Genomic DNA, 12,781 nt, shown 5'->3' with positions numbered 1-12,781 from the left:
TTACAAGTTGGCCACACCCACCCAGTCACATGACTGCCAAGCCACTCCCACCCGGTCACATGGCCAGCAAGCCATTCCCACAAAGCAGGCCACACCTACAGAAGAGGTTCTAAAAAAATTTGAAACCCACCACTGGTTGTGGCCCACAGGTTGGGGGCTCCTGATCTAAGGGACTGGGGGTATGTCCTGATCATTCAAATCTGTACCAAATGTACATGATCTGGACAAAAAAGACCTTTCCCTAAAAAAGACCTTTCTCACCTGTCTCTCTCCATCAGTGTCTTTTTTGGCAATCCGTGCATAATCCCAGCGGTTCCTTGTGTGTGCCTCGTATTCACTGTAAGTCATGGCCCCATCTTCAATGATGAGGTGAGGGTGATGAGGTTCTTTAAGGAACAAGCGAGGAAGATACGCAACAGTCAGAGTGATTCAGAAGTATCAGAATAACCGAGTTGGAAGGGACATCGGTGGTCTTCTAGTCAAACCCCCTGCTCAAGAAAGAGACCCTATACCATTTCCGGCAAGTGACTGTCCAGCGTCCAAATCTCCAGTGATGAAGCACACAACCTCTGGAGGCAAGCCGTTCCACGGTTTGATTGTTCTGTCAGGAAATTTCTCCTGATTTCTAGGTTGTTTGTTGTTCAATTCATCATCTACAGCTTTGGGCTCAAGGATGTGAGTTTAACATTTCTTTCAGGAAGGTTAAGGGGGATGAAGAACATGCATCAGGAATGGCTGAAAGGAGTGGTTTAAGAACCCTCCATCAGAGAAATTTTGGACCAGTCCCTGTTTTTTCTACCCAGTCTATTCCAGAAATTGTTATTGTGGGGCAGAAAATAAGGGGAGGAAATGCTTTGTATGCCACTCTGAGATCCTGATGGAAAAGTAGGATATTATACATACATCTAATAAATAAAATAGTGATACGTTGAAAAGACATGCAGGTCGTCTTCAACTTTCAGCTATTCATTTAGTGACTATTCAAAGTTACAACAGCCCTGAAAAAGTGACTTATGACCCATATATTTATGAACACTGCACATCCCTGCGATCAAAATTAAGATGCTTACAACTGGTTCATATTTATATCGACTGCAGTGTCCCAGGGTCATGTGAGCCAGATTCGTTTTATAACCAAGTTACTAATTTAACGCCTGCAGTGATTCGCTTAACAACCGTGGGAAGATCGTAAAAAGGGGCAAAACTCATTTAACAACTGTCTTCACGTAGCAACGGAAATTTTGGACTCAATTACGGTCATAAATCAAGGACTACCCATATTGCAATATCATTCAGTGATATTGGTTTTATAGTATAGGATAGTTCTCGAGTTACGACCATTTGTTTGGCCACTGTTCAAAGTTACGATGGGGCTAAAGGACGGGACTAATAACCAGTTCTCAAAATCCAATAAGACTTTCTGATAAGTGACTTTGGTTAGTGATGGAAAAGGTTTGGGAAGCGCTGATCTAGCTGCTATACTCCAGAACCTTGCTTAGACTACCCTGTGTCCTGACCTAGGTTTTCCCAAACCACGAAGCAGACTCCTTGTCCTGATAAAAAAACCCTTTTTATCAATTGACTGTGAATTCTGCTCATTCACATCCGGCAAAGTCTTTGAAGGGAGGATTTACAGTCACAGACCTTCTCTGTCTTGGAGAGCTGCCAGGCTGAGATCTACAAATCTTGGCAAGGAGTCTCGGAGAGTCACAAACCAATTAAGTGAACAAATTGTCTCCTGCAAACTCCACTCCCCTTTCACTCCTCTTTTATTTCCTCTGGGAGAGGCCATTCATCGTCCACCTGTGGCTTTACTCCCAAGTCGGCCCTTGCTCCTTAGCTGTTCCCTTCATCTGGCAACTCTGGGCATGTGCACATTGGGAACAGGCTCCAGATGTTCGTCTGCCTCACTGATGTCTGATTCCAAAGGCAGCTGATAACTGTCAGGCAGCCACATCTCTGCCTCCGACGCAGAGCCCTCATCAGAGCCTTCCCCAGATTCCAGGATTGGCCCATGTTCCTCCCCAACCTCCTCACTGTCCCAATCTTCTGCCAGCTCTGCTGGCTGCTGGCAGGCCACAACACCCTGGCTTTGAAGGATCTCTTACCAGAAGGATGCAAGATGATTTCCAGGTTCTTGTCGTAACTGTGCTTATCTGCCAAAGTAATGCATATCGTTGATGCTGAACTGGCGTATGGATTAGCATCAGCTCGAAGAGCATGAGATGGGCTTTCTAGTCCTGCAGGAATGAAGGAAGAGGAGAAAAAGAAAGGGGTTAATATTAACTTGCTGAGACATCATGTATTCAAAAACTAAAAAGGTCAAGGTTTCCCTACCCAGTTGTGTCCAATTGTAGGTCCCCATGTTCATCTCTGTTTCTTGGCCGAGGGGACCGGCATTGCCCAAAGATAATTTCTGTGGTCATATGGCCAGCATGACTCTACGCCAAAGGAGTATGGACCACTGTTACCGTTCCACCAAAGTGGTACCTATTAATTTCCTGTATTCATACTTGCATGCTTTCGAACTGCTAGGTGAGCAGGAGCTGGAGCAAGTAAAGGGAACTCAGATCATTGTGCAGAGCCTGGGGTCTCAAACCTCATGCTGTCAGCTCTCCAGCTGACAAGCTCAGTGTCTTTAACTGCTGATCCATCATGCCCTTTCAACTCTCAGGTGGAAAATAGTCACTCTTTGTTTACTCCATGAGTAAACACTTGATTCACACAAATTCACAAGTGTTGATTTGTAAATAATATATGGTAATATATGAGCCAGCTAATTTACAGTGTTTTCATGGCATGGAATAAATTCTCAAGCCAACATCACAGGGTTTTTTTTACATTTTATGTCCAATCCACAAAGAAGGGTTCCTTAGTCTAGAAGTACAGTACATTTTGATTAAATTGAAGCACGGTGAGATCACAAAGGCAGCATCTTTCAAAAACCTGGGACTCAAGCCAATTCCTAATGGAATTACTTCTTTCTAAATCTGAAATATATGTTCCGAACTCCCAGAAGTGGCTTTCACGTCCTCTCTTCCCTTGTTTCTTTCTCTGCTGCATATATCATCCTTTCATGAGATTATTCAGACTCAGCAGTCAAGGTTTTTTTTTTTTAAATCCTACTTATGAAAAAGTAATCTCCTCTCTTCTGTCCCATTTTCTGTGAGCTACTCCATGTATCTTCCACAAGGTACAGGTAGTCCTTGACTTACAACCTTTCATTTAGTGAGAACAGCTCTGGAAAAAATTTATAATAACCGTTTTGCACTCTTATGACCATTGTCGCCATGGTCATGTGATCAAAATTTGGACAGTTGGCATATGACTCATATTTATGATGGTTGCAATGTCCTGGGGTCATGTCACCCTCTTTTGCCAAATTCCCACTGTCTTATACCTATAGATATTTACCCATGCAGTACTGCTATTACCCCGTGTTTCCCTAAAAATAAAACCGGGTCTTATATTAATTTCTGCTCTAAAAGATGCATTAGGGCTAATTTTCTATTTAGCAATATGATTCTAAATAGAATACAATAGAATAACAGAGTTGGAAGGGACCTTAGAGGTCTTCTAGTTCAACCCCCTGCCTAGGCAGGAAACCCTACACCACTTCAGACAAATGGTTATCCAACATCTTAAAAACTTTCAGTGTTGGGGCATTTACAACTTCTGGAGGCAACTTCTGTTCCACTGAGTAATTGTTCTAACAGTCAGGAAGTTCCTCCTCAGTTCTAAGTTGCTTCTCTCCTTGATTAGTTTCCACCCATTGCTTCTTGTTCTACCCTCAGGTGCCTTGGAGAATAGTTGGACTCCCTCTTCTTTGTGGCAACCCCTGAGATAGTGGAAGACTGCTATCATGTCTCCCCTAGTCCTTCTTTTCACTAGACTAGACCTACCCAGTTCATGCAACCGTTCTTTTATGTTTTAACCTCCAGTCCCCTAATCATCTTTGCTGCTCTTCTCTGTATTCTTCCTTCTGATGATTTTAAACTGGGGCTTATTTTGGGGGTAGGATTTATATTACGAGCATCCTGAAAAATCATGCTAGGGTTTATTTTCCAATTGGGTCTTATTTTGGGGAAACATGTTATCCTTCTCATCATCTCATCTTTCCTACTACCTTCTCCTATTGTTGTTTGTCATTTGTTCTTTATATCTTACAATTTATTATTGTTTCTTATGATTTATGATCTATAACTTACCACTATGTACTTTGTATTTACACTGAGAGCTTATACAATTCCTTGTGTGTCCAATCATGCTTGGTCAATAACAAATATTCCTAGAGATTATTTTTCCTGACAAGCAAAATTAGGGGGTAATCCAGATTCACTTTCCAACGGTGTTACTAACTTAACAAGATGCAGTGCTGACCCCTGTCTAATCATTCATTGAGCGACGTTGCTTCATTCGGCCATCCACGGTCTTTCCCAGATACCTTTACAATAAGAGACCTCATCCTGCACAGCAATGGTGGGATTCAAAATATTTTACTACCGGTTCTGTTGAGAATAGCTTGATGGGCGTGGCAGGGGAAGGATACTGTAAAATATCCCTTCCCTCCCCACTCCAGGGGAAGGTTACTGCAAAATCCCCATTTCCTCCCGATCAGCTGGGACTCGGGAAGCAGAGAATAGATGGGGGCGAGACCAGTCAGAGGTGGCATTTACCGGTTCTCCGAACTATTCAAAATTCTCCAGAACTGGTCAGTACCTGCTGAATACCACCTCTGCTGTATATATTTTGTTGGGGGAAGAATGCCCTTAAGGATAATATTAAATCAAAGGATTATTTTTGTCATCCTTATTTTGCCTAAGCCTTAGCCTTTGATGTGAAGCCATCCATTGTAGAAGAACATCTTCCCAATTATCCAAGGGTCAATGTTTCACCCAAAGTCCACCTGTGACATCAACCTGCATCTATTATGGGTAGTCCTTAGCGTATGACCGCAATTGAGTCCAATATTCTGTTGCTAAACGAGACAGTTCTTAATGGAGTTTTGCCCCAATTTGCTACTTTTCTTGCCATATTTAATACAATACAATACAATACAATACAATACAATACAATACAATACAATACAATACAATACAATAGTAGAGTTGGAAGGGACCTTGGAGGTCTTCTAGTCCAACCCCCTGCCTAGGCAGGAAACCCTATACCGTTTCAGACAAATAGCTATCCAACATCTTCTTAAAGACTTCCAGTGTTGGGGCATTCACAACTTGTTAAGTGAATCACTGCAGTTGTTAAAAGAGTAACACAACTGTTAAGTGAATCTGGCGTCCCCATTGACTTTGCTCGTCAGTCTCAAAAAGTGATCACTTAACCCCGGTGTCAGGGTTCTAAGTAACACCCCCAACGAAAAAGACTCCGAGGTTAGAAGTTCCTCAAAGTTCCATTTTATTAGAGATGCCCTATTGGCACATCTGGGAAAACCCAAATCTGAAAGCTTCCAGGTTTTCCCCACTCAAAGGAAGGTTCAAGTCCCTGCCCATCACATGGCCCATTCAGATACCGTCCCAACTGGAGATGTTTCCCAGTCACACCATCACAGCTGCAGGACAAGGTGTCCTTGACTCTCTGAGAAAAGAATGTTATTATGACTATATAACTCCCATACTCCATATAATCCCCCCTCCCATTTTCCCGTAGTATTGAATATGGCAGGGCTGAAGGCCCAACGCAAAACATGGCTTCCAGGCCTGACACCTGGGACACTGCAAGCAACATAAATATGAGTCCGTTGCCAAGCATCTGAATTTTGATCATGTGACTGTGGGGATGCTGCAACGGGTGTGTAAAGTGGTCATAAGCCACTTTTCTTAATGCTGATGTAACTTTGAACTGTCGCTAAATGAAATGTTATAAGCCGAGGACTACCTGCACACTGACTAAAATTCAGGACTGGACCTGGTTAAAATTTGGATGGGAGACCAACACCCTTAAGCAGGGGTCCCCAAACTTGGCAACTTTAAGACTTGTGGACTTCAACTCCCAGAATTCTCCAGCTAGAATTCTGGGAGTTGAAGTCCACAAGTCTTAAAGTTGCCAAGTTTGAGGACCTCTGCCCTTAAGGGTAATTCTAACCACTTTCCTAACCTCTTTGGAGATGTATTCCAAAAACCAGACTAGAGAGAACAGAAGCCATATCCTACCTGCCAGCAAACAAGGTCCATTAACCAACATCTCGAAGTTGAACTCGTAGGGGAAGGGATTGTAAACATCGCCTCTGAAGATGTCAGGGTCATTGGGAGGCGTACGAAAAGACGGGTCACTCTTCAGACTAGCAGAGCCAAAACAACTCGTGGAGCTGAAGCAGAAGAAAACGTCACACTGTTGACTAGTGTATCCCAATCCCATTTGTCCTGCGAAACTGATAAATGATTGTTAGGAGATAAGACAGATTTTAAGGCCTTTTCAGAAGTTGCTTTCCCAGGGTGGGAGAAAGAAAGGAAGGAAGGAAATCAGGAAGGAAAAAAAGGAGGAAGGAAGGAAGGAAGGAAGGAAGGAAGGAAGGAAGGAAGGAAGAAAAGAAGGATGGAAGAAAGGAAGGAAATAAAGAGAAAAAAAAGAAAGAGGGAGGGAAAAAGGAAGGAAGGAAAGCTTTAAAGTGATTTTGACTAGAAGACTTTTATTGTTGCAATCGCATACTTGCCCATTTACGTTGATTTCAATATTGCGAAAATTACAGGAAACAAAAACCTGGAGAGGTATTATCTGAAGTAATTCTGGGCTTGAAACCATGACATATAACATTTGTCTGAAGGGGGAGTTTTACAGGTTTTCTTTTCAGTGTTTTAGAGTTAGGGTTGACATAACCAATAGTTCACATGTCAACCTGACCATATGACTAAATCTTAGAAAGATTTGGAGCTAAAATGAGAATCAAACAAGAATATTTGAGAACAAATCTGCAGATTTTGAAAATATACCCATTGTAACATAAAGGTCAGACGTCTCTTACGAGGCTAGTTTTTTTTTTTTTAACAAACTCCATTAAAAAACACAGGTGGGAGAGCTAAATATTAGTACTCCTCACTTAAACATACTCATGCTTATATTTTTGGGGGTATTGTGCTTATATTTTGCTCATCCCCTCTTCACATTCTTCTGATGTTTTCTTCCTACTTGGGAATCAAAACTTCCTCTCGATTGGATGCATGCTAGAGTGCTCACAGGGGACAGCTCCCCAAAGAAGTCAATATTGCTCAGGGCTGACATTCAAAAATTTTAGCAACGGGTTCTCTGCCCAGTTGCTGGGTGGGCGTGGCCATGATGGGTCAGCCTCCTGCACCGGGGGGGGGGGGGGCGTTTTCGCCCTCCACCAGCTCCAGAGGCTTTCCTTGAACCTCTGGGAGGGGGAAACGGCCTCCCCTGGACTCTGGAGGACCTTTGGAGGCCAGAAATGCGCCCATTTCCGGCCTTCCGGAAGGCCCATTTTTCACCCTCGCTGAGCCTCTGCACAGACCCTGTACTTACCTGGGATCTCAAACAGGCTGCGTGGAAACTCCTGGGAGGGGCAGGGTGGGAGGTGAGGGGCGGGAGGGGCCAGCCAGGGGTAGGATTTGCGGGTTCGCTAAACTGGGCAGATCCCGTGTGAACGCGTAGCAGCCCACCAAGGGCTGGGTTGTTGCCGGCATTACTGCCGATTCGGTGTGTGCGCAATTTTGCGTGCGCATGCTCTCTTTGCTCGTCAACGCACCAGAGGCGCACTCTGCCTGCGTGCGCAGTTGCCCATAAATAGGTCTGTGCATGTGCAGAACATTAAAAATTGGGGGGGGGAAACATGCTGCGCTGACCGGGGAACCGGTTCAGAGGCATGGCAGGCCTGCTGGCAAACCACTATCAGTTCGGCCAAACCGGTCTGAACCAGTAGGAACCCACCTCTGAGCCCACCCCTGATATTGACCCCTCCAAGGGTCAACGGGACTATCCATTGTTATTTATAGTACTATTAGTTACCATGGTATGTGTTAAAATGTCATGTAACTAGGAATCCTGCATCCAGTTTTGGTCACCATGTTATAAAGAAGATGTGGAGACTCCGGAAAGAGTGCAGAGGAGGAGAACAACGAGGATGAGGGGACTGGAGGCTAAAACATGGGAAGAACGCTTGCAGGAACTGGGTAGTTTAATGATGAGAAGGTCCAAGGGTGACATGATAGCAGCCTTGCAATATTTGAGGGGCTGCCACAAAGAAGAGGGAGTCACCCTATTCTCCACAGCAGCTGAAGGCAAGAAGCAATGGGTGGAAACTATTCAAGGAGAGAAGCAGCCTAGAACTAAAGAGGAATTTCCTAACTGTGATAACAATTAACTGATGGAACGGCTTTGCCTTCAGAAGTTGCTCAGGCTCCAAGACTGGAGGTTTTTAAGAACAGATTGGACAACCATTTGTCTGAAATGGTAGAGGGCAGGGATGGCAAACCTTTTTTCCCTCGGGTGCCGAATGCTATAGTGCATGCGGGCATGTGTGCCGATCCCCCAAATTCAATGCCCCCCTGCAGGCCCCGCCCTCCATGCATGGATGCAACCCCCACCCCACCCCTATGCATGCACACGCAACCCTCCACCCCCCGTGCATGCACAAGTGTCTCCCAGAAGAGACCCTAAAATCAGCTTGCTGGCAGGAGAAGCCCGCACATGCACAGTGGAGCTGACCTGGGCAGCAGCTCATGTGCCCGGAAAGATGGCTGCAGGTGCCACCTGTGGCATGCGTGCCATAGGTTCGCCATCCCGGGTATAGGGTTTCTTTTAGGGCAGTGATGGCTAACTTTTTCCGGATTGAACGCCCAAAGCGTGCGCGCGTGCAAATGCCTGCATGACCAAACCCCCAAAAGGCAATGCGTATGCACTCCCCGCACATGCTCTGCCCCCTCGCATGCGCCCCCCATGTATGCACATGCTGCCCTTCTCATGCCCCCTCCACATGCATGGCAGAGACCCAAAGACCAGCTGGCCAGCGGGAGGAGCGCATACTGAACTGGGGAGCCAGCTCAGGTACCCACAGAGAGGGTGCTGCGTGCCACCTGTGGCACGTGTGCCATAGGTTTGCCATCACGGTTCTAGGGGTTCAGACTAGAAGACCTCCAAGGTCCCTTCCAACTCTGTGATTCTGTTCTATGAAGAACGGTTGCAGGAACTGGGTATGTCTAGTCTAATAAAAGAGAACCTGACTGGGGCACTCTGGGAGTTGAAATCCACACATCTGAAAGCTGCCAAGGTTGAGAAACACTGCACAGAGTGCCTGCCTTACTGGCTGACCCATATTCCCCAAGGTTTACTTCTTCTTTACTCTGGAGGAAGTAGTCACTCATTCACCCTCCACTATGGTCCATTCAAATGACTTTGAGCCTCAAGCTGAAAGCAACGGTGGATTTTATGAATGGAGACTTAAGCTCACACATCCAAAGTGGAGTCCTAGCACACTTATGGCTTACTCCAATTGTTCAAAGAGCTCTCCAAGCTAGCTAAGGTGGTGGTGGGTGGGAGATATTTCAACTCCTTTCTCCTCCCTATTATTGCCTTAATTATTTTCTGCCTCTTAATTATCTTCAGTCCTTCAACTTTTTTCTCCAAACGCCATAGACTCTGAGAAAGCCATGAAAATCACCATAGGGCCAACCTGTCGTCACACAAGGTTCTTCTTTCACTTTCACTCTCAGGCACGGCTACAACTAAAGGCATGAGTACGGATGGGAAGAAGACATGCATGGCACCATTGGGCAGGGTTGCCAGCTCCTGGCTGCTGCTGAAGAGCACCGTCAGAGTCTCGGAGGGCTCAATGAGGCCTGTGCTGATGACGAAAGTAGACCGTGCCTGGTCTCCATCAAGGATCAGGTGTCCTAGGTAGAAGAGAGAAAATAGTCACGAATATCCCGCGTCTTAAAAAAACACCTCTCTCTACGGTCTGCCATATGGAGAACTGGAATCATCGTTACACACTTTCTTCCTGTTCCTATTTGACCCCCAGCTATTAGAGTGGCAGAATTTTAATACACGTGTCATTTATTGAACTCATTTCAAACATTGACAAAAAGAACAGTTAAAAAGGCTTAGGGCAAATATTCCTTTGAGCAGAGGGGATAATCATTTTAAAAAAATTGTCTTTCAGCAGAGTCACTTAAACCAATGTTATCATCCCTTAGAGCAGTGATGGCTAACCTTTTTGGTGCCGAATGGCCAAAGTGCTTGCGCATGCAAACAAATGCATGGACGCGCAAACCCAGAATGCAATGTGAGTGCCCCCGTGCATGTGCCCCACCCCCCTGCGTATGTGCCCCTGCGCGTATGCACCTTTACCCCCATGCATGTTACCCCTCCTCGCTCATTTTTGGCTTCTGGGTTGGTGCAGGAGCCATTCCAGCCAAAAACAGGACGCAGGGGGCCTTGCAGGGCCTCTGCACCCTGTTTTGGCTCCCAGGTTGGCACAGGAGGCCTTCGAAGCCCAAAACGGGGTGCGGGGGAGGCACGCGCACACGCGAGAACCCCCAAAATGCAATGTGAGCACCCCTGCACATGAGCCCCTCTGCCCGCGCATGCCCGGGCTCCTCCCCCACATGTGCCCCGCATGCATGGCAAAAACCCAAGGCCAGCTGGCCAGCAGGAGGCAAGCAAGCATGCATGCATGCATGGTGGAGCTGGGGTGGGGTGATGGCCGGCGTGCCCACAGAGAGGGCTCTGCATGCCACCTGTTGCACTCATGCCATAGATTTGCCATCACGGCCCTAGAGGGTCTCCAAAACTGACAGCTTGAAGACTTGTGGACTTCAACTCCCAGAATTCCTCAGCCAGCCATGGTGATTGAGGAATTCTGGGAATTGAAATTCACAAGTCTCCAAGTTGCCAAAGTTTGGAGACCCCTGCCCTACAGGATAGATCACCTTTTCTTTTACCCTGGAGCAGGGTTTCTGAACCTTGGCAACTCTCAGATGTCTGGACTTCAACTCCCAGAATTCTGATGAGATTTGTCTAGTTTGGTTGAACCTCTCATATGGCTTTCGTCTTCCTCAGCAACCACTGCTCAACAGGAACAAACCACTCAATCGCCCATAACTGACCATCAGTAGGGCCCCTTAGCACTCCTCTGGAATAACCACAATACTGAACTGTGGAAATTGAAGTCCAAACATCTTAGAGTTGCTAAGGTTGAAAAACATTGCCCTGGAGGAACCCTTATGGAGAAACCCTTGAAATAATTTGTAACGCTCAGGGAAGTCCTGCATAAAATTCAGTTCTGTACTGTTCTGCTCTGCTCATCATTCAACAAATTTATATGTGTTGCCCAACTCACAAACAGTGAATCTACAGCATGCACTGTGCGGTAAGCAGTTTATTTTATAATAAACTAGTTTGATAACCCGACGATGCCTGGGTATTTATTTATAGGGGGGAAATGTCTGGAACAAACGTAATTTCTAATGTTGGATTTTCCTCCTTACCAGAGGGAGCCCCCTTGTGGAGTACTGTGCAGCTGTTACCATGGCAACTCCACTGCACTGTACAGTAGAAGCCATTTTATGGCAGTACAGTAGAAGCCATTTTAAGGCACAATAGGCTGTATCTTAACAGAACACACACCCTGAGGATGTCTTACCCCCACAGTATTTGTTTCCAGGGAGTAAGTCATCTGTGTACCAAGTTTGGTTGAAATTGCTCGAGGCGTTCCAGAGTTATGCTGGAACATACAGACACACAGCCATTTTTATATAGATAAATAATGTTTATTTTTTTTCCAACCATAATTTTCCGCAAAGTTCCCATGACCTCTCATCGAACCCTGGAATTCTATAGAATCTAATCGAGAGAGGCTGCTATAGAGGAGCGGGCGTTGACTGAGATGAGAAATCACGTTAATGTGTGTTCATGGAGGCATTGAGATTCCTGCTTTGCTCATAGCTGACTATCCCTCTATTCTACCTCTCTAGCGGACTGCCGAAATCTAGTGCTCTTAGAAATGGGACCCCATCATTCTTTATACGGAGAAAAGTCACCTTTCGGGACCTTTCCACATCAAGAAAACACTTTGGGGAGTCCATCCAGAGCAGATTCCAAGCCCCTATTCTTTTCAGGAGTCCTGGGTACAGAGCTCTGCTAGGCAATATGCGACCCCCCCACCAACCGTTATTGCAGCGGAGCGGCTGGTTGCAATTCGTGTTACAGTCAAGGCAGCAATCATCCACTGGAGGCCGGCTCTGGATCTGGAAGGTGGAGGTTCTGTTTCCTGTCTTTGTTTCAAAGCTTGAGATCACCTCGGACTCCTCCAAGGGATAGACGAATACTCCTGTGCCAAAGAAACCAGGGAAGGTAAGCTGACTGTGTACCTCTTACCCAGAGGTGGTATTCTACCGGTTCGGACCGGTTTGCTAGAACCAGTAGCGGAAATTGCGGATGGCCCCCGCCAGAGGTGGGTTCCTACCAGTTCAGACTGGTTCGGCCGAGCAGGTAGTAATTCGGCCTGCCATGCCCCCAAACCGGTTCTATCCTCGGCGGCGCCATCTTGATTTTCGGTTCTGCGCATGGGCAGAACAAACTTCATTGCATAAATGCAATCCCCCCCCCTTTGAACATTGTGCACATGTGCAGACCTTTTTAGGTGCAAATGCACATGCTCGCAGAGTGGTGCAGGATTTTTTTTGCACGCCAAACCGGCAGTAATGCCGGCAGCAACCCACTCCTGGGCCCTGCCCACCTGCCCCGGCTCTATGGCATCCCATTTAGGCCCCTTTTTAGTGAAAAGCGCATGCACGGAAAGCTTAGCGCATGCGCAGAT

The 12,781-nt window shown here is 46.1% G+C and overlaps 1 protein-coding gene across 2 annotated transcripts in view; it reads right to left on the bottom strand.

Annotated features, from left to right (window-relative positions):
* Positions 1-12,781, bottom strand: part of VWA5B2 (von Willebrand factor A domain containing 5B2) — a 60,609-nt gene that overhangs the window by 33,141 nt on the left and 14,687 nt on the right. Inside the window, exons 3-7 of one of the 2 annotated variants that reach the window (XM_081953618.1) lie at positions 12,131-12,292; positions 9,623-9,854; positions 6,165-6,319; positions 2,109-2,240; positions 262-386 (exon numbers count right to left, since the gene is read on the bottom strand). In XM_081953618.1, coding sequence (XP_081809744.1) covers positions 262-386; positions 2,109-2,240; positions 6,165-6,319; positions 9,623-9,854; positions 12,131-12,292 — 806 coding nt within the window. The remainder of the gene's footprint in view (positions 1-261; positions 387-2,108; positions 2,241-6,164; positions 6,320-9,622; positions 9,855-12,130; positions 12,293-12,781) is intronic. The other variant, XM_081953619.1, reaches the window with a different exon arrangement.

The sequence above is a fragment of the Natrix helvetica genome, assembly GCF_964273705.1.
Source record: "Natrix helvetica genome assembly, chromosome: 5".
NCBI lineage: Eukaryota > Metazoa > Chordata > Lepidosauria > Squamata > Natricidae > Natrix > Natrix helvetica.
This window is presented reverse-complemented; position numbering and strand designations above follow the sequence as displayed.